General features: G+C 42.0%; 1 protein-coding gene across 3 annotated transcripts in view; it reads right to left on the reverse strand.

Annotated features, from left to right (window-relative positions):
- Positions 1-22,948, reverse strand: part of LOC111976776 (interferon-related developmental regulator 2) — a 28,044-nt gene extending 5,096 nt beyond the window's left edge. For 2 of the 3 annotated variants that reach the window (XM_070447859.1, XM_070447861.1), the window contains exons 1-6: positions 21,989-22,948; positions 1,420-1,536; positions 1,109-1,196; positions 754-878; positions 228-385; positions 52-105 (exon numbers count right to left, since the gene is read on the reverse strand). In XM_070447859.1, the coding sequence (XP_070303960.1) occupies positions 52-105; positions 228-385; positions 754-878; positions 1,109-1,196; positions 1,420-1,536; positions 21,989-22,028 (582 nt within the window). In that variant the 5' untranslated portion in view covers positions 22,029-22,948. Of the gene's footprint in view, positions 1-51; positions 106-227; positions 386-753; positions 879-1,108; positions 1,197-1,416; positions 1,537-21,988 lie in introns of all 3 variants that reach the window. The other variant, XM_070447860.1, reaches the window with a different exon arrangement.
- Positions 22,949-23,210: the final 262 nt, after the last annotated feature.

Consider the following 23,210-nt stretch of genomic DNA (forward strand, 5'->3'; position numbering starts at 1 on the left):
CTATTCCAGCTACAGAGAAATAGAATGAAAAGGATTTCTAGAGATTCTCACCTCTCCATCTTCCGCAGCAGAAACATAGCAGCACATACCCAGAGCACTGGCACACTGACAGGGAAAACAAAGATGAAACACTTCAACTGTGAGTGGGCTTACAAGAATACATGAACTTTCAGTGGAAAACTGCAGTCGACAACAGGACTGTGATGAAAGCCAATGGTGATACTCACGCTCTGGCGGGCGGCCACACTGGCACAGCCGTCAATCATGATGGCGCTGAGGACGGGTCGAAGGATCTTGAAGCCCTCCTCGCTCTCGTCCCCCCCRCCCAGCTGAACACACAGCTGGGCACACACTGTGGCCGCTGCAGCCTGCTCCTCTCCACCACCTGAGAGGAGAATGGAGAGAATAATGGACAGAAACAGAGGGATAAAAAAGGGTGGAGGGTAAAATACCTTTTACAATCCTTAAGGTCAACAAGAGAAGTCACACTATTGTAGGACTTTGTCAAGAAAAACTCTGAATTCATAGAGCCTAAATTCAGGTATACTTGAAGACGATCAACTGGATCAGCAATTTTTATTTTCCAGACAAATAAAGGCACGGTAGACCAAAAATTGTGTGTAGGTCCGATTCATCTCCTTGGCCTAGCACCACCTAAAGTAACCTGCGTTTGACTAGATTGAGCAGGTAAATTCAGCCTCTAGCTCCTTCCCTCCACCATCATCACAGACAGTCGCATGGTGTCAGTCTCACCCTTGCGCAGGCTCCTCTCCAGGCAGTCGCTGATGGTGAGGCGTCTCTCTGTCAGGAAATCACAGAGCAGCCTGGATGAGAAGGCCCCTCTCAGAGACTCCAGGGCTGCCAGGCGTGTCTTTGCACTGCGAGGGACAGGAGGGAGGGGCACGTCAGTGTGTCTCCACACAGCTCTGCCTAACGTTGTAGTTATGAGAGGACACGTCTTACACTACACCATTATGTTGAAGCTGATTTAATGTTCCTCATGTCCATTTACCCAAGTACTAGCAACGTTGGTGGCTTTAGTTTTCTGGGAAGTTTGGTGTACAGTAAGTCCCTCTGTAAAAAACATTTTAAATCCTGCAAGACCCACCTCTTGTCCATCAGGTTGTCTATGCATTGTTTCAGCTTGTCCTCGGTCTCCTCCTGGGCAGTCTGTTCATCTAGTCGCTCACCTGCTCCTGTGGTGGACACAAAGGAAACGACAGGTAAGCACCAAAACAAAGAGCTTATATCAACTGCATGACACTTCTTTGGATGATGCACCTGTGTTAAGTAGTGTGAGAGCACATGAATGTTGACTTAGCGTGTGTGTGTGTGTGTGTGTGTGTGTGTGTGTGTGTGTGGGTGTGTGTGTGTGTGTGTGTGTGTGTGTGTGTGTGTGTGTGTGGTGTGTGTTACCCACTGTGCTGTCGTCCAGCACCGAGGCGCTCTCGCTGGCACTGCTGTAGTGACTGAGCACATCAGATGCCAGGTCATCATCACTGGCACCAGACCCACCCTTCACCCCATTCCTCCCCCCTATGAGAGAGAACGGAGGATAGAAAGAACGAGGAGAGTGGAGGATAGTAGATGAGAGCAGGAGAAAGGGAAAGAGATGCAGAGAGATAGGAGTGTTGAGGTCAACTTTGTCTCTGTCAGTGGCTCACTCAGCTGTCAGTCTCTGTCAGTAATGATATTCCAGGACCCTTGTAGAGACCAAAGTCTATTCTCTCCCCAGTGCTGACACACACGGGCACGCCACATGCAGCTAAACTGGGAAGGCTGGTTGCGGGCGGCCGCTGCCCGAAGTGTTAATCCCTCAGACACAGCCGAGCCAACTGACTGGCACTGCCCCTAGTACAGCTACCGGACTGTGGCCCTATCCTAACAGATGGCAGAGACAGTGAGGATATAGTCACACACGGCCACACTGCCTTACTCGGATCAAGACCTAGCATACCTAGGCTCAAAGGAATTCATCCTTCAAGACAGACCTTAGTTTATCAGTGAAGTTGGCTCCCCAGGTTGAACCCCAAAAATCAGCCTGCCCAGCCCCAGCAGAGAGAGCTTTACTGGGGGAAAGTTCACCGGGATGACAGACCTGATGCAGGGAATCAAGCTGTAAAATCACCTCCCTGTTGAATGTCTCTAGGGCTGGGGGAAGCCACATTGTCATTTACTATGACGTCCTAGAATACACCACATGACCAAAAGTACTGTATCAACAATGGCCTCCAGGAAGCATGTCCATTAATTTAGTGCCATCAAGGCAAAGGGTGGCTACTTTGAAGAACCTCAAATATAACATATATTTTGATTTGTTAAAAAAAAAATTGGTTACTACATGAGTCCATGTGTTATTTTAGTTTTGATGTCACTATTATTCTACAATGTAGAAAATAGTAAAAATAAAGAAAAACCCTTGAATGAGTAGGTGTGTACAAACTTTTGACTGGTACTGTAATTCATTCCCATAACTCACCTTCTCTGTCCCTAGTGATCATACTGTACCGAGTGGGCCTTTATCAGTCACGTGACTTACTGGTACTTAACCTTGAACCCCAGGCAGTGTTCACAACCAACAGTATGCACGTGTCAGCCTATGGCAATCACACAAGCTTTCCATAACTGTCTGCACCTCAGTCATGCCAAGGGGAGGCGCTTGAGAGAGTGCCAGGGCTTTTCTTTTCCAGACACAGCCAGTGAGATGAACGTGCTTCCTGTCCACACAAGTCTCAAAACTTAGTCTTGGCCAATTGGGTCTTTAACTGAGCTTTTCAAAACATAAGCAACTTCCCTGCTGCTTAAGCTCAAAACCACAGATAAGAAAAAACAAACAGAGGGTGTAAGAGATGGGAAAGCTGACGAATGGTAATGCTATGGTTTATGCAGCATTCTGAATGAAGCCTCTATGAGGAGTTAGGTMAGTGAGTTGGCCAACATGTGCAGAGGGGACGGTGGAGCTGGGGGGTATCCAAGATGTGGATACAGTGTTAGTAGGACAGAGAGGGAGAGAGAAGGCTGGGAATCCTGGGACCAGCCGGAGTGACATGAGGCAGGGTAAAACATATGGCAATGAACTGAGGACATTGTTTGGAATATTCAAACCTAGCTACTACACCTGTAAAGTCATGAGCCATGCAATATCATATGAACTGTAACAATGACGAATGGTAAAGATGAGTTAGTCAAGTGGGTGGAGAAGTACTGGGATGTGATGGTCAAGCGGGAATAGTTGACAGATGGCCATGGGCGTCAAATTAGTCCAGGTGATGTAGGGACACATTAGTACGTGGGTCCAGGTTACATGAACGATGAATAAGATTTGAAGCAGGCCAGGGGTTGGAGTTCTGCTGTGTTACCTTTTAGAGACGGGGCCCTTGGCCGACAGCTACAACTGTATAACCTCCTGTCTGAGAGAGCCTGTTAAGGGGTTCAGGTGCAGGGAGAAGGGATGGCAGGTTGGCCATGGATGGAARAAGAGACTATTAGACACTAAACCTCCTCTCCTTCTTCATGTTGCTCTCAGCAGTGCAGCTCTTGCTTTCCCCAGACACTTCTCTGTAAGCCTGTTCAGACCTTCTCTATGTAACCTGTCCTGTTTGATCAYTCTCATCAATTGAACAGCAATAAGATTAATTCTACCATCTTTACTACTGGTCACATGGAGATATCTAATATAGATTACTCAGTGGTTGTTATAAACTTGGATTTTACTTGGAGATAGCTAGCTAAAGTATTCCATTTGARCAAACGTTCATTAGAATCTGTAATTTTACCGTTTCTACCACTATGCTGACATTTGGCCACCTGTACATGTGACAAAAAGGGGTTTGAGCATTCAGTAATCTGACCCCCAGTCTGAGTCCACTATCCTCGGGAGACGTGTTGAGTCCTCACGTTATGTGCACTACCCACATCAGACCACAATTGACCGGGGTCAGAGCTCCCTGCCAGCCTAGGGACTAGGGCTGGGCAATAGATCAAATAAATTCTACTTTGTTTGAACGCAATGTTCCAAATGCCAGTACTGCAAGAATCAAGGTTTAATTTGTTTGCTTATTTGAGCATTTGTCTTTTTGGTCTCGTCTCTTTTGCTCCTTCTGTGCTGTGTGYAACTTCAAAGTCACAGACACCCTCTCCCTGCCACTCACAACAAAGATGGAAGATCACTTCTTCCTCTCTGACAGAAAGCAGTTTCAACTCGCTATTTGCATTTGAGGTTTGGTCCAACAGAATCGGTCATATGGACGCAGAAACACATTGAGACATTGTCCTAAAGGCCGTAACCTTTCTATCCACACCATCTGTACCAACTGACCCTACTAAAATAGGGAATATCAATGATAGAGGTCGACCGATTAATCGGAATGGCCGATTAATTAGGGCCGATTTCAAGTTTTCATAACAATCGGAAATGGTATTTTTGGACACCGTATTTTTTTTTTTACACCTTTATTTATCCTTTATTTAACTAGGCAAGTCAGTTAAGAACACATTCTTATTTTCAATGACGGCCTAGGAACGGTGGGTTAACTGCCTTTTTAACTGATTTTTACCTTGTCAGCTTGAGGATTCAATCTTGCAACCTTACGGTTAACTAGTCCAACGCTCTAACCACCTGCGTTACATTGCACTCCACGAGGAGCCTGCCTGTTACGCGAATGCAGAAAGAAGCCAAGGTAAGTTGCTAGCTAGCATTAAACTTATCTTATAAAAAACAATCAATCATAATCACTAGTTAACTACACATGGTTGATGATATTACTAGTTTATCTAGCGTGTCCCGCGTTGCATATAATCGATGCGGTGCGTATTCGCGAAAAAGGACTGTTGTGTGTGTACTAACTGTCTCCAATGTGTACCTAACCATAAACATCAATGCCTTTCTTAAAATCAATACTCAAGTATATATTTGTTGTGCGATGTAACAGGAATATTTAGACTTAGGGATGCCACCCGTTAGATAAAATACGGAACGGTTTCGTATTTCACTGAAAGAATAAACGTCTTGTTTTCGAGATGATAGTTTCCGGATTGGACCATATTAATGACCTAAGGCTCGTATTTCTGTGTGTTATTATGTTATAATTAAGTCTATGATTTGATAGAGCAGTCTGACTGAGCGATGGTAGGCACCAGCAGGCTCGTAAGCATTCATTCAAACAGCACTTTCGTGCGTTTTGCCAGCAGCTCTTCGCTGTGCTTCAAGCATTGAGCTGTTTATGACTTCAAGCCTATCAACTCTTGAGATTAGGCTGGTGTAACCGATGTGAAATGGCTAGCTAGTTAGCGGGGTGCGCGCTAATAGCGTTTCAAACGTCACTCGCTCTGAGACTTGGAGTGCTTGTTCCCCTTGCTCTGCATGGGTAACGCTGCTTCGAGGGTGGCTGTTGTCGATGTGTTCCTGGTTCGAGCCCAGGTAGGGGCGAGGAGAGGGACGGAAGCTATACTATTACACTGGCAATACTAAAGTGCCTATAAGAACATCCAATAGTCAAAGGTATATGAAATACAAATCGTATTGAGAGAAATAGTCCTATAACAACTACAACCTAAAACTTCTTACATGGGAATATTGAAGCCTCATGTTAAAAGGAACCACCAGCTTTCATATGTTCTCATATTCTGAGCAAGGAACTTAAACGTTAGCTTTTTTACATGGCACATATTGCACTTTTACTTTCTTCTCCAACACTTTGTTTTTGCATTATTTAAACCAAATTGAACATGTTTCATTATTTATTTGAGGCTAAATTGATTTTATTGATGTATTATATTAAGTTAAAATAAGTGTTCATTCAGTATTGTTGTAATTGTCATTATTATTATTATTATTATTATTAATTTTTATTATTATTTTTATTTTATTTATTTGGTCCTCCAATAATTGGTATCGGTATCGGCATTGAAAAATCATAATCGGTCGACCTCTAATCAATGAACATAGTGGGAAATTAATGATCAGTTTCAGTTGTGCACGGCCTTGGAGTTTAACGTACCGCTTGCAACATTTTAGCCAGACTTACGGGCTAGCTGTCTAGTTTGTGTTTTATAAATGTGCAATGAACATAAAAACATGCATTTATATATGGGCAGAAGTTCCTTAGGATCCGTAATTTGAATGTTTCTACCACTATGCTGACATTTGGCCACCTGTACATGTGGCAAAAAGTCTCAGCATTCAGCAATGAGAGTCTCATTCTGAGAAGAAAAGCATCTTATCCAGGTAGGCCACTTGATTTCAACATTAAACAAAAGTGGACAACTAAGTTTACATATGTAACCACGGTTATGTGAGCCATTGGATCACTCCAATATGGTAACCTTCCGAGAGGCCGAGAAAGAATATCAGATTAGTCCCGTGTACCGGGTAGTTCTGCGACTGACCACCTTAAATAGCTGTCGCCGCACTACTTCCACCTCGTGTCCTTTGACGAGCCGTAAATCACAGAGAGGATTGGAGTGATCCAATAGCTCACATAACCGTGGTTACATAAGTAACCTTTGATATGTAGCACTATATTGGATCACTCCAATATAGTATCACAATACCAGATTCAAATCGGTGAACTAGGTAAGGGCCAGACAGAGAGCAAAGTCCCGTAGGACTGAGCTCAGGGCTATGTCCCTCCGTTCCCACTCAGGGTTTGGGCAACACCCACCACAGCAGTTCCGACCTCATTGGCCGGGGCAACAATGACTCGATGTACCTAGAAAAAAGGTGCTAGACGATGCTCAACTGGCCGAGGCGTAAATGTCATTGAGGGGAACTCCTCAAAGCAGTGCCCACGATATACCTACTGCTCTAGTAGAATGGCCGGCTGGGCAGCCTATATGCGTAAGTGTCCACAATCCAATGTGAGTCTTTGTATCGATAGGCTCTGGCCTAGAACTCTCACCATAACAAACTAATAGGTGATCAGACTGTCGTATTGCCTGCGTCTGTGTAATGTAAGTGTCTAAGGCCCTGACCGGGCACAGCACACTTGGGGGGGGGGGGGGGGGAATAACACCCAGCTCATCCGCATGAGGAGCATACGCGGACAAACGTAAGGGCCAGTTCACATCTGTCAAACAGGACCTTCGGCAAGAATGAGAGGTTAAGACGGAGGGTGACACACCTCGTCTGGACCCATTCGTAAAAACATTAGGTGCACACTGAAAAAGCATGAAGTTCGCTCACCCTCTTGAGGTAATAGCCAACAGGAATGCCACCTTCATGGATAGATGCTTCAAAGTCCTTGACTCTAGTGGCTCAGCAAGCACTGACAGCACCACGTTAACGTTCCAGTTTGGCACAGAGAGGGCCATTGCTGGACATAGACGTCGAACTCCATAAATTTGGAGAGCAATGAACTTCGTCATGGCAGGCCGAAATAACGGCTACACTCTCAATGTAGAATGCCGCTCGGCCCGCATTGAGGAGTGACTAAAACCGTTTGCACATATGGCTCCCACACCAGGTACAGAATATGCCCCACCACATTTGACATGACGCGTTGGTGGAAGAAACCATGGCGCTCCGCACTGTGTTCACCACATTGTCCTAAAGGCCTAGACTGGTCCACTAACACCTCTCAGAGGCCAAGCCCGAAGATGGAGGCGGTGCGGATCCCAATTCCAACAGTATTCAAGGAAATTTTGTAGCTCCCAAGGTATGTCCAACCTGATTAGCCAATGGGCTTTCATGATTTTGCAGGAAAATCATTATTAGTTCAGCGCATGACAACCCGCCTCCCCTCTGCTCCAAATTCAAAACCAAGGCGGCACTGAAGATGAGATTCGTTTTCACATGGCTAGCAGCTAGCAAGCTTTCTTTTGTTATTTAAAAAGTTAAGGGCGCAAAATATCATCAGCAAAGAAAAACAAGGCAGATGTCCGCTCATCTATTGCCTCTTGGACAAAGGAATATGGATTTGTTTAACTAAGAGTCGAGCTGTTTGCGCTCTGTTGTAAAACTGTTGTTTGTCGGACATCAAGTGTACAGCGTCACTTTGAAACGAGACATGAGAAAAACTTCAAGGATGAGGCGGACAAGGCTTTAGGAATCAAGAGGGCCCTGTCCAAAAGCAAAGCAGTGTGTTTACAAATCTACATGCAGTCAAATCAAGCTACAAAGTTTGCTCAGTGCATTGCTAAACATGGAAACCCATTTACTGATGGGGGAATATGTCAAGGAAGATTTCCTCAGTAGTTCACAGGCTTTACTTGATGGATTGCCTAACAAAAGACACAATCATCTCAAAGACCAAATCAAACTTTGTCACCTGCGCCGAACACAAGTGTAGACCTTACCATGAAATGCTTACTTACAAGCCCTTAACCAACAATGCAGTTCAAGAAAGAGTTAAGAATATATTTGCCAAATAAACTAGAGTAAAAAACACAAAATAACAATAATGAGGCTATATACAGGTGGTACCGGTACCGAGTCAACGTGCGGGGGTAGAGGTTAGTCGAGGTAATTTGTACATGTAGGTAGGGGTAAAGTAACTATGCATAGATAATAAACAGTGAGTAGAGGCAGTGTAAAAACTAGGGATGCATAACATAAAAAACTATTTATAAAAACTTTTTTTTTTWAAGAAAATCAGTGAGCATATCGGAATCGGCCGATATTAACTAAAAATGCCAACATCGGCCCGATGTCTAGTTTAACACCGATGTGCAAAACCAATGTCATAGCTGACGTGCATACCTATATAACGTAGGTAGATGACGTAATGACGCCACGAAAAATACAGCGCTACACAGAACAAAAGCAGAAAAATACTAAGCGCACATTTCCAACAAATAAACAAGTTCAAGTCGAGCAGTTATTTGAAAGAGTAAGAACATTTCAGCGAGACAACTCAAAAGCGGAATACATTAACGCCAAGATAATTGACAATTAACCTTTCTTGGTCGTGGATGATGTTGGCTTTCGCCGACTGATCGAGCCCCAGGACACACTATTTTTCAGATGTTGCCCTACCGGAGTTACACAGTATTGTTGAAACTCACATTAATGAGCTACTTGCTATGGGCGTCACTGATATTAGCTTCACGACTGACATTTGGACCAGCGAAGTCAGCCCCATGAGTATGCTGAGTCTGACAGCACAGTGGTTCGACGAGGATTTTGTACTGAGGAAAGCCATACTGCATGCTCAAGAATGCGCTGGTCTCATACCGCTGCTGCCATTTCAATGGCATTTGAGAACATGTTTGAAACATGAACACACTCATAGCTCCATTCAAACAACTGACTCGAGAAATAAGCTGCAGCAGACATGATACCCTGTCATGGCATTGAAACGCCTGCTCAACAAAACTGCCCACACAGACGGTGGGGTTAAAACTTACAAAAGTACTSGAGGCTGTGAACAAGCGATTCGGTGGCATTCTATCTGAGCCTCTTTACTGTGTTGCCACCATGCTCGATGCTAGATACAAGGACCGCTACTTCGATGCAGCAAAGAAACAGGGTTTACGTTAGGGCTGGGTGGTATACCGTATTTTACTATATACACCGGTATTTATGCACGGACCAGTTTGGGTTTTTACTTTACCTTCTATAACGGTATTTTAATATTTGGTTTGTTAAATGTGATACGTCCATTTTTATAGTCGACCTGCGGGTCTATTTTGGCATTGGCGGGTAAGATGTCTATTTCACCAGCCATGTTGGCAGGTGGTCAGTGCCACTTTCTGCCATTTTGCTTCATACCTGATAAATTAATCGCTAAGTCAAAACTACTACAAATCCTATATAGCCTATTCCACCTTGAGCTGCAACACTGCCTGGCTGGGGGCACGTGAAGAGCTGAGTGAAATATTAATTTTTAGAAGTGCTCTGCACAGGCATATAAATTGGTCTCATTTACTTGAAACAAAAGTCTACTCTAGTGAGACTTTCTCCTTGTGTTTCTTGGCCATTTACATTTTGTTCACAAGCTAGGTTGTTTTTCTTGTTTACCCAAGAAAGCAAAGGTAACTGAACTAAATGACTATCGCCCCGTAACACTCACTTCTGTCATCATGAAGTGCTTTGAGAKGCTAGTTAAGGATCATATCACCTTGAGCTTACCTGACACCCTAGACCCACTTCAATTTTCTTACCGCCCCAATAGATCCACAGACGATGCAATCGCCATCGCACTGCACACTACCCTATTCCATCTGGACAATAGGAATACCTACGCAAGAATGCTGCTCATTGACTATAGCTCAGCCTTCAACACCAAGCTCATGATTAAGCTCGGGCCCTGAACCCCACCCTGTGCAACTTGGTCCTCAACTTCCTGACAGACCGCACCCAGGTGGTAAAGGCAGGAAACAACACCTCAACACAGGGGCCCCACAAGGGTGCGTGCTCAGCCCCCTCCTACACTCCCTGTTCACCCATGACTGCGAGACCACACACACCTCCAACTCAATCAAGTTTGCAGACGACACAACAGTAACAGGCCTGATTACCAACAATGACGAGAGAGCCTACCGGAAGGAGGTGAGGGCCCTGGCGAAGTGGTGCCAGGAAAATAACCTCTGCCTCAACAAAAACAAAAGGAGCTGATTGTGGACTTCAGGAAAAACAGCAAAGGGAGCACGCCCATATCCACATCGACGGGACCGCAGTGAAGGTGAAAGCTTCAAGTTCCTCGGCGTACACATCACTGACAATCTGAAATGGTCCACCCACACAGACAGTGTGGTGAAGAAGGCGCAACAACGCCTCTTCGACCTCAGGAGGCTGAAGAAGTTTGGCTTGGCACCTAAAACCCTCAAACTTTTAAAGATGCACAATTGAGAGCATCCTGTCGGGCTGTAGCACCGCTTGGTATGCAACTGCACCACCCGCAACCGTAGGGCTCTCCAGAAGGTGGTGCGGTCTGCCCAACGTATCACCGGGGGTACACTGCCTGACCTCCAGGACACCTACAGCACCCGATGTCACAGGAAGGCCAAAAAGATTATCAAGGACAACAACCACCCGAGCCACTGCCTGTTCACCCCGCTATTATCCAGAAGGAGAGGTCAGTACAGGTGCATCAAAGCTGGGACCGAGAGACTGAAAAAAAGCTTCTATCTCAAGGTCATCCGACTTTAAAAAAAACATCACTAGTCGGCTACCACCCGGTTACTCAAGCCTGCACCTTAGCTACCCTATATACAGTTGAAGTCGGAAGTTTACATACACCTTAGCCAAATGCATTTAAACTCAGTTTCACAATTCCTGACATTTAATCCTAGTAAAATTCCCTGTTTTAGGTCAGTTAGGATCACCACTTTATTTTAAGAATGTGAAATGTCAGAATAATAGTAGAGAGAATGATTTATTTCAGCTTTTATTTCTTTCATCACATTCCCAGTGGGTCAGAAGTTTACATACACTCAATTAGTATTTGGTAGCATTGTCTTTAAATTGTTTAACTTGGGTCAAACATTTGGGTAGCCATCCACAAACATCCCACAATAAGTTTTTTTGGCCCTGTCCCTGTCCTTCCCACAATAAGTATTTTGGCCCTGTCCTACTGACAGAGCTGGTGTAACTGAGTCAGGTTTGTAGCCTCCTTGCTCGCACACGCTTTTTCAGATCTGCCCACAATTGTCTATAGGATTGAGGTCAGGGCTTTGTGATGGCCACTCAATACCTTGACTTTGTTGTCCTTAAGCCAGTTTGACACAACTTTGGAAGTATGCTTGGGGTCATTGTCCATTTGGAAGATCCATTTGCGACCAAGCTTTAACTTCCTGACTGATGTCGCATCAATATATCCACATAATTTTCCTACTCCTCATGATGCCATCTATTTTGTGAAGTGGACCAGTCCCTCCTGCAGCAAAGCACCCCCACAACATGATGCTGCACCCCCGTGCTTCACGGTTGGGATGGTGTTCTTCGGCTTGCAACCCTCCCCCTTTCTCCTCTAAACATAACGATGGTCATTATGGCCAAACAGTTCTACTTTTGTTTCATCAAAAGTACAATCTTTGTCCCCATGTGCAGTGGCAAACCGTAGTCTGGATTTTTTATGGCGGTTTTGAAGCAGTGGCTTCTTCCTTGCTGAGCGGGCCTTTCAGGTTATGTCGATATAGGATTCGTTTTACTGTGGATATAGATACTTTTGTACCCGTTTCCTCCAGCATCTTCACAAGGTCCTTTGCTGTTGTTCTGGGATTGATTTGCACTTTTCGTCAACAATTTTTTTTTCCTGAGGTCTTGGCTGATTTCTTTTGATTTTCCCATGATGTCAAGCAAAGAGACACAATGATGTCAATTACCCTATCAGAAGCTTCTAAAGCCATGACATCATTTTCTGGAATTTTCCAAGCTGTTTAACTTCTTTGATATAGGGGGCAGCATTTTTACTTTTGGATGAATTGCGTGCCCATAGTGAACTGCCTCCTACTCTGTCCCAGATGCTAATATATGCATATTATTATTACTATTGGATAGAAAACACTCTGAAGTTTCTAAAACTGTTTGAATGATGTCTGTGAGTATTACAGAACTCATATGGCAGGCAAAAACCTGAGAAAAAATCCAAACAGGAAGTGAGAAGTCTGAGGCTGGTCGATGTTAAATTCATCGCCTATTCAATTCCCTGTAATATATGGATCTGTTTGCACTTGCTACGCCTTCCACTAGATGTCAACAGTCGGTAGAACGTTGAATGAAGTTTATACTGTGTKGTGGGACCGGATGAGAGGGGAATGAGTCAGTGGTCTGGCAGATTGCCAGTTCCTGGTCACGCGCTTTCCTCATGATATCGCCTTGCGTTCCATAACTTCTACAGACATGAAGGAATGCTCCGGTTGGAACGTTATTGGATATATATGATAACAACATCCTGAAGATTCTACTTACTTTGACCAGTTTATTCGACTTGTAATATAACTTTTTGAAGTTTTCGTCCGACGTTTGCCTGCATCTGCGCGAGCGTTTGGACACGTGTACTACACATGCTAGCAAAAGTAGCTACATGGACATAAGTAATGGACATTATCGAACAAAATAACGATTTATTGTGGAACTAGGATTCCTTGGAGTGCATTCTGATGAAGATGATCAAAAGTAAGGGAATATTTATGATGTAATTTCGTATTTCTGTTGACTCCAACATGTAAGGGTATATGTTGCTCAATCTGAGTGCCGTCTCAGATTATTGCATGGTGTGCTTTTTATGTAAASTTTTTTTGAAAGCTGACACCGCGGTTGCATTAAGAACAAGTGCATCTTTAATTATATGTAAACATGCATCTTTCATCAAAGTTTATGATGAGTATTTCTGTTATTTGATGTGGCTCTCTGCAATTTCTCCGGATATTTTGGAGGCATTTCTGAAAATGGCGCCAATGTAAACCGAGAAGATTTGTGGATATAAATATGCACAAAACATAAATGTATTGTGTAACATGATGTCCTATGAGTGTCATCTGATGAAGATCTTCAAAGGTTAGTGATACATTTTATCTCTATTTCTGCTTTTTGTGACTACTATCTTTTGCTGGGAAAATGGCTGTGTTTTTCTGTGGCTATGTACTGAGCTAACATAATAGTTTGTTGTGCTTTCCCCGTAACTCATTTTTGAAATCAGATTGATTTTTATAGTAATATATTTGTATTTGGCGCACTACATTTTTTCTGGCTTTTGGCCAAGTACAACGCTACCGTCCCACATATCCCAGAGAGGTTAAGCTTTCTCGCCCAGGGGTTCCGCTAGCGGAACACCCACAACATTCCGCTGAAAGGGCAGCGCGCGAATTTTTTGTTGTTGAAATATTTAACTTTCACACATTAACAAGTCCAATACAGCAAATGAAAGATAAACATCTTGTGAATCCAGCCAACGTGTCCGATTTTTTAAATGTTTTACAGCGAAAACACAACATATATTTATGTTAGCTCACCACCAAATCCAAAAAAGCACAGACGTTTTTTCACAGCAAATATAGCTTTCACAAAACCCACAAATAGGGATAAAATTAATCACTAAACTTTGAACATCTTCATCAGATGAGTCATATGACATCATGTTACACAATACATTTATGTTTTGTTYGATAATGTGCCAATACAGTGGGGCAAAAAAGTATTTAGTCAGCCACCAATTGTGCAAGTTCTCCCACTTAAAACGATGAGAGAGGCCTGTAATTTTCATCATAGGTACACTTCAACTATGACAGACAAAATGAGAAGAAGAAATCCAGAAAATCACATTGTAGGATTTTTTATGAATTTATTTGCAAATTATGGTGGAAAATAAGTAGTTGGTCACCTACAAACAAGCAAGATTTCTGGCTCTCACAGACCTGTAACTTCTTCTTAAGAGGCTCCTCTGTCCTCCACTCGTACCTGTATTCATGGCACCTGTTTGAACTTGTTATCAGTATAAAAACACCTGTCCACAACCTCAAACAGTCACACTCCAAACTCCACTATGCAAGACCAAAGAGCTGTCAAAGGACACCAGAAACAAAATTGTAGACTCACCAGGCTGGGAAGACTGAATCTGCAATAGGAAGCAGCTTGGTTTGAAGAATCAACTGTGGGAGCAATTATTAGGAAATGGAAGACATACAAGACCACTGATAATCTCCCTCGATCTGGGGCTCCACGCAAGATCTTACCCCGTGGAGTCAAAATGATCACAAGAACAGTGAGCAAAAATCCCAGAACCACACGGGGTGACCTAGTGAATGACCTGCAGAGAGCTGGGACCAAAGTAACAAAGCCTACCATCAGTACACACTCGCCGCCAGGGACTCAATCCTGCAGTGCCAGACGTGTCCCCTGCTTAAGCCAGTACATGTCCAGGCCCGTCTGAAGTTTGCTAGAGAGCATTTGGATGATCCAGAAGAAGATTGGGAGAAGTCATATGGTCAGATGAAACCAAAATAGAACTTTTTGGTAAAAACTCAAAATCGTCGTGTTTGGAGGACAAAGAATGCTGAGTTGCATCAAAGAACACCATACTTACTGTGAATGGGGGTGGAACATCATGCTTTGGGGCTGTTTTTCTGCAAAGGGGCCAGGACGACTGATCCGTGTTAAAGGAAAGAATGAATGGGGCCATTATCGTGAGATTTTGAGTGAAAACCTCCTTCCATCAGCAAGGGCATTGAAGATGAAACGTGGCTGGGTCTTTCAGCATGACAATGATCCCAAACACACCGCCCGGGCAACGAAGGAGTGGCTTCGTAAGAAGCCTTTCAAGGTCCTGGAGTGGCTAGCCAGTCTCCAGATCTCAACCCCATAGAAAATCTTGGAGGGAGTTGAAAGTCCGTGTTGCCCAGCGACAGCCCCAAAATATCACTGCTCTAGAGGAGATCTGCATGGAGGAATGGGCCAAAATACCAGCAACAGTGTGTGAAAACCTTGTGAAGACTTACAGAAAATGTTTGACCTCTGTCATTGCCAACAAAGGGTATATAACAAAGTATTTGAGATAAACTTTTGTTATTGACCAAATACTTGTTTTCCACCATAATTTGCAAATAAATTCATTAAAAATCCTACAATGTGATTTTCTGGATTTTTTAAAATAATTTTGTCTGTCATAGTTGAAGTGTACCTATGATGAAAATTACAGGCCTCTCTCATCTTTTTAAGTGGGAGAACTTGCACAATTGGTGGCTGACTAAATACTTTTTTGCCCCACTGTATATATATWAAAAAAATCTCAGTTTACATTGGCACGTTACGTGCAGTAATGTTTTGATTCCAAAACATCAGGTGATTTTGCAGAAATACTCATTGATAAAAGATGCAAGTGTTATTCACAAAATTAAAGATAAACTTATCCTCTATGCAACCTCTGTGTCAGATTTCAAAATAAACTTTACAGAAAAAGAATAATCTGAGAACGGTGCTCAGAGCACAATCCAGCCAAAGAAAAACACTATAAATATGCACTTACCTTCGAATAACTTCATCAGAAGGCACTCCCAGGATTCCCAGTTTGACAATAAATGACTGAAAATTTCCATAAAGCCCATCATTTAGCCACTTGTTGTTAGCATGTTCAGCCCACGAATCCATTTTCATGACGCACGAGCAATCCCTCCAGACAAAAACTCAAAAAGTTCTGTTACAAGTCGTAGAAACAAGTCAAATGATGTATGCAATCCATATTTAGGATGTGTTTAACATTAATCATCAATAAGGATCCAACCGGAGAATTTCATTGTCTGAAGAAAGAGCATTGGAACGAGAGCACTCTCTCTCGCGCGCAAAATGAGACTGAGAATTTCTGAAGACCACTCAGTAAAATAGCTCCTATGAGCCCCTCCTTTATAGTAGATAGTTTATCATATAACCAAAATCTAAAGACGGTGACATCTAGTGGAAGCCCTAGGAAGTGTTTGCTTATCCATAACTATATGGGGTATCATTTGGCACTGTTTTGAAAATCGAGTTCTCACTTCCTGTTTGGAAGTCTTCTCAGGTTTTTGTCTGCCAAATGAGTTCTGTTATACTTACAGACATAATTCAAACAGTTTTAGAAACTTCAGAGTGTTTTCTATACAATAGTAATAATAATACGCATGTATTACCTTCTGGGGCAGAGTAGGAAGAAATTCCGTTTGGGTACGCAATTCGTTCAAAGTGGAAACACTGCCCCCTGTCCATAACAGGTTTTAAAGGCACAGTCAATTTAGCGTATGTAAACTTCTGACCCACTGGAATTGTGATACAGTGAATTATAAGTGAAATAATCTGTCTGTAAACAATTGTTGGAAAAATGACTTGTGTCATGCACAAAGTAGATGTCCTAACCGACTTGCCAAAACTATAGTTTGTTAACAAGAAATTTGTGGTGGTTGAAAAATGAGTTTTAATAACTCCAACCTAAATGTATGTAAACTTCCGACTTCAACTGTATTTACTAATGTCGGGTTGACCTAGGGGTCATGAAAAGGGTTGTACCAAAATGTTTGATGTATTAGAATAATTGATTATTCTTATGTTGTATTAATAGAAGGGGAGGGGTTATAAGATGAATAAGGTCCTAGACTACAGATTAACAATATATATACATATGAGGTTTTAATATTGTTCCACAGTTGTTTTCTAATTCTCTCTCTCTGCCTCATTAAAAAGAGGCCCCTCTGAGTAATGTGTGACTGTGAAGAAGGAGCTCTGCAGGGGAGTGGAGGAGATAAGACTAGTCAAACATTCCACAATAAATCAAATTTGGGGAGTGGACGTTTACTGCTAAGTTTTAGATAACACTAAAAAGCCATTGTTTATATAGCTTGGTAGGTAGGTTTTTGGTCTCAGGAGTAAAAAGGTAATGACGTAGGTAGTGACWTCACCAGGCTAGACTGAGGGTGTAACAAAACAACTTGAGACTTTTTTTGTTGCAGAACTTACTCTGAAACATGCGTGCTATGTTCCTGATTGTCAACTTCTGTCTGCAATTGCATTAATAAAGGTTTTTGAATGATTTAATTAAATATATTGTCATAATGATAATTTCACCAATGATTGACAAGGACGAAAGGAACGAACCCTAACACTATATTATATTCCACTGTATTTTTGTCAATGCCACTCCGACATTGCGCTTAGTATTTTTCTTATTTTGTTCTGTGTAGCGCTGTATTTTTTGTGGGGTCATTATGTAATCTACCTACGTTATATAGGTATGCACGTCAGCTTTGACATCGGTTTTGCACATCGGCGTTAAACTAGACATCAGGCCGATGTTGGCATTTTTAGCTAATATCGTCCGATTCCAATATGCTCACTGATATATCGTGCATCCCTAATAATTTTAGCAGGAGATCAAATATTTTTCCTGGTAAAAAATCTGAGTGGCTGGTAGATTTTTAAATCTACCTGCCACAGTGGCTGGTGGAGCGAAATGTTTATTTTATGCCCTGAGTCAAAATAGTAAACTAGTCAAAATAGTAAACTCTTGCTCGACTCCCAATGCAAGATGAAACTGGTGTGCACACATACACGTCATCACCTCATTATTGCAGTGTCAGTGTTGCAGGACACTGCAGTTGCAGTGCAGTGCAGTTGCAGTATGATGACTAATATCGCGTTCTAGAGGACTGGCATGAACATAAAGCTTCACATTTGCTCATCAACTTAGCCTATAAAATGCCTATTTTGTTTGAATTTGTTTGAATATAAGAGGTGATGTGTAGGAACTAGAATATTTCAGTGTTATTTCTACTGTGCGCCACCTTGACAGATCCCATGGGATGATGATCACTCTACGCTGATAAGCCTATTCTTTGCCACGTTATATCTCTCTTTTGGGCGGGTCTAGTATTACTAGAGATGTTGGTTATGTAATTATTATCCATGCATGCACGTTACTCCAGAGGACGATTCACACAGGATTAGTTTTTCCAAACTGCCCCCTAATTCTTTATTTTTTTCCATTTAAATGACTCATGACAGAAACCTGGAGGTTTTTATTCTAGGGGTGAAGATATTTCAACGTCATGTCTAGACGATAATAGGCTACACATAACTTGTGCTTGGCTGCCAAATGTATAGGTATCCCCATAATATTTAAATTGAGGAAGTGTCATTATTTTAGCGAGCCATCGTAGACGTCATTCCTAATAAAAAATTCCTTCGATCCTGCTGATTTGAGCTGCTGAACATTATTTGCACTTGAGATGCTTTGATGGAAAAAGATGAACTTCCCATTTACAAAGAGTTTAGCGGTGATGCCCTGCTTTGCAATTGATTGTCCTATGACCCTCACACTCAACTCTGAACCTCGAAGCCAGTTCCACTGTGTTTTTTCATTGTTCCCTTCTAAATCAGGGACTGATTTAGACCCGGGATACCAGGTGTGTGTGCGCAATTCATTATCAGGTAGAACAGAAAACCAGCAGAATTTGGACCACGTAGGGTAAGAGTTGAATACCCCTGGCCTAGGATATCAACAGCCAGCCAGGGTTTCATTAAATAAGCTATAGGCACAATAGGCCTACTTTTTATTGGACATTTAGGCCTAATTAAAACGCCATATTTGACAATGATCAATTTTAATTCACTGGCACTATGTAAAATAGCTTATCCATACTCATCGATGGCATGATCTACATTGAAATACAAAACATTAAAAACACCTGCTCTTCCCATGACAGACTGACCAGGTGAATGCTATGATCCCTTATTGATGCCACTTCTATAATAAGTTTAGATGAAGGGGAGGAGACAGGTTAAAGGATTGTTAAGCCTTGAGACAATTGAGACATGGATTGTGTATGTGTGCCATTCAGAGGGTGAATGGGCAAGACAAAAGATTTAAGTGCCTTTGAACGGGGTATGATAATAGGTGCCAGGCGCACCGGTTTGTGTCAAGAACTGCAACACTACTGGGTTTTTTCACGTTCAACAGTTTCCTGTGTATATCAAGACCCAAAGGACACCCAGCCAACTTGACAACTGTGGGAAGCATTGGAGCATCCCTGTGGAACGCTTTCAACACCTCGTAGAAACCATGCCCTGATCAGCCTACTCATTGATAGCCTCTATTTTAGTGAATTTGCGAGACATTGCAAACCAAGAAACTGAGAGATACAGTATTGCGATATAGGCCTACATCTTTTGTTTACCGATACATGGTTCTGACTCTGTACTGCCTGGTGGCCAACCTGCCTACCAGTGACTAGAGGTCGACCTATTAATCGGAATGGCCGATTAATTAGGGCCGATTTCAAGTTTTTATAACAATCGAAAATCTGTATTTCTTTTACACCTTTATTTAACTAGGCAAGTCAGTTAAGAACACATTCTTATTTTCAATGACGGCCTAGGAACGGGGGGTTAACTGCCTTGTTCAGGGGCAGAATGACAGATTTTTACCTTGTCAGCTTGAGGATTCAATCTTGCAACCTTACGGTTAACTAGTCCAACGCTCTAACCACCTGCGTTACATTGCACTCCACGAGGAGCCTGCCTCTTACGCGAATGCAGAAAGAAGCCAAGGTAAGTTGCTAGCTAGCATTAAACTTATCTTATAAAAACCAATCAATCATAATCACTAGTTAACTACACATGGTTGATGATATTACTAGTTTATCTAGCGTGTCCTGCGTTGCATTTAATCGATGCGGTGCTCATTCGCGAAAAAGGACTGTCGTTGCTCCAACGTGTACCTAACCATAGACATCAATGCCTTTCTTAAAATCAATACACAGAAGTATATATTTTTTAAACCTGCATATTTAGCTAAAAGAAATCCAGGTTAGCAGGCAATATTAACCAGGTGAAATTGTGTCACTTCTCTTGCGTTCATTGCACGCAGAGTCACGGTATATGCAACAGTTTGGCCGCCTGGCTCTTTGCAAACTAATTTGCCCGAATTTTACGTCATTATGACATAACATTGAAGGTTGTGCAATGTAACAGGAATATTTAGACTTAAGGATGCCACCCATTAGATAAAATACGGAACGGTTTCCATATTTCACTGAAAGAATAAACGTTTTGTTTTCGAGATGATAGTTTCCGGATTGAACCATATTAATGACCTAAGGCTCGTATTTCTGTGTGTTATTATGTTATAATTAAGTCTATGATTTGATAGAGCAGTCTGACTGAGCGATGGTAGGCACCAGCAGGCTCGTAAGCATTCATTCAAACAGCACTTTCGTGCATTATGCCAGCAGCTCTTCGTAATGCTTCAAGCATTGCGCTGTTTATGACTTCAAGCCTATCAACTCCCGAGATTAGGCTGGTGTAACCGATGTGAAATGGCTAGCTAGTTAGCGGGGTGCGCGCTAATAGCGTTTCAAACGTCACTCGCTCTGAGACTTGGAGTGGTTGTTCCCCTTGCTCTGCATGGGTAACGCTGCTTCGAGGGTGGCTGTTGTCGATGTGTTCCTGGTTCGAGCCCAGGTAGGGGCGAGGAGAGGGACGGAAGCTATACTATTACACTGGCAATACTAAAGTGCCTATAAGAACATCCAATAGTCAAAGGTATATGAAATACAAATGGTATAGAGAGAAATAGTCCTATAATTCCTATAATAACTACAACCTAAAACTTCTTACCTGGGAATATTGAAGACTCATGTTAAAAGGAACCACCAGCTTTCATATGTTCTCATGTTCTGAGCAAGGAACTTAAACGTTAGCTTTCTTACATGGCACATATTGCACTTTTACTTTCTTCTCCAACACTTTGTTTTTGCATTATTTAAACCAAATTGAACATGTTTCATTATTTATTTGGGGCTAAATTGATTTTATTGATGTATTATATTAAGTTAAAATAAGTGTTAATTCAGTATTGTTGTAATTGTCATTATTACAAATAAATAAAAAGAATTGCCGATTACACAGGCAAATGCCATTAGGTCTCTTTTTCAGACTAACACCAGCCTTGCTAGGAATACTCCCAGTGCACAAGCGTACTATGTTAGAGCTATGTGGTAATGTCACTTTTAATGCGTTTGCTTTTCATGTATTGTGTAATTGATGTGTATACAGATAGTTATGTATACTGCAATTGTTGCTTATTGATGTTTGACAGGTCACTGTAAATAAGAATGTGTTCTCAATCGATTTAACTGCATAAATAAAGATGGAATAAAATGATCAAGTGGTCAATTATAACAAGCAAAGTTAGCTAACGTTAGCTAGCTAAGATAAAATTGCTTGCAAATAAATCTAGCTAGCTAGCTAACGTACTGAGCAAGATAAACAAATATAAACAAATCTAGCTCAGAATGCAAACACTGCATACTGTACAGATATATAGTGTGTTATAGCAGTTATATAAGGTGTTAGATAGTTAACTATTATCAAACACCAGTTTGTCAATGCATTGCTACAAATAATGGACAGTATATGAGAAAGTAGCTAACTACTGTAGTGTAGCAACTTTGTTCCATATGGAACCGATCAATTCAGGCAGTTGCACAGCATTTATGCCAGCTTAGATTGTGCTGCAAATAATATATATTAGCCCTTTGCTACACATAATCATATGTTAACAAATAAGACAGCAGTTAGCCAACTTACCCTTGTTTGAACTACGTTTCCCTTTTTTACTCCTTGGCATGTCGCCAATCAGGTTTCTTCACAAATTCACTTCCAAGTCTCAACAGGGCACCCCCGGAGCCGAAACTGAACAATTAATATTCAAGGCCTTGACAGTCTTTTGAATACAACCCCGGAGGTCACGATGTATTCAAGATCTTAATTAGTGTGATGACACCAAATATCAAAAATAATTAACGTTAGCTAGACTCGATCCCCCAATTGTTTTTAGTGGCACCACGTTTCACCACCGCAGATGATGTGGAGTTGGCTTTACAAGTCGAGGAATTTCGTTTTCTTCAAGATTTCAGAATACATTATCTGTGATTGTCCCCGGGTAACCGATATCCAATGCCAGATTGAGATATAACATGTTTTTTTTAAGTGTTTAGAATGGAGTATCAAGCACGTTGCTGTTCCACATTCACACATCTTCTTTGGTATAATGGTGTTCCACAAACGCTTAAGGTGCATGCGGCCACCTATTGCGCTGGAGTGTGCGTTCAATTATGGTTTGCCTAATTCTGTACTAAGAAAAAACAAATCCCATTAACTTCTATCAAACCCTCCCCAAAAAAACCATCCCTCTTCAAACTTTCTCTATCATGCTCAGACAATCTAGCTATAGGATTAAGCAGCATTTAAAAATCATGTCAACAGTAACATCTACTGTTATCCCTAATAACTGTTGCCGTATCCACAATAATTTTCAACCTGACATTTCTGCTTTTCACAATCCAAGTCGTGTTGATAACCTTCCCAAAGAAGCTATGAAGTCAATTTTATTTACCAACAAAGTGTCCTTTGACACAGCACATTTATGGGAGCAAGAATTATAAAAAGGCCTCGAAACCATATCAGGAACACTGGGCTATAATAAGAAGGTCGGGACTAGTAAAACCACCAGTTCTAACAAATCCACCATCTTCTCCTGGGTAAGCGGTAACTGCTTTCAGACCCACCTCTTATTAGATATATTAGGCAAAGCTGGGTTTTGTAGTCATATGATAATTCTCAATCAAGTGCCCAAAGCATGAATTCGTCTTCGACTAAACTACAGTATCCATAACACCCCAAAACAAATCAGCTGTTGGGGTCGTCCGACAATTTTTTTGTTGTCAAACGAGCCAAATACAACCGGTGTGAACTTTACGGTGAAACGCTTACTTATGAGCCCTTTCGCAACGATGCAGAGTAAAATAAT

Source organism: Salvelinus sp. IW2-2015, linkage group LG17, assembly GCF_002910315.2.
Source record: "Salvelinus sp. IW2-2015 linkage group LG17, ASM291031v2, whole genome shotgun sequence".
Classification (NCBI taxonomy): Eukaryota; Metazoa; Chordata; class Actinopteri; order Salmoniformes; family Salmonidae; genus Salvelinus; species Salvelinus sp. IW2-2015.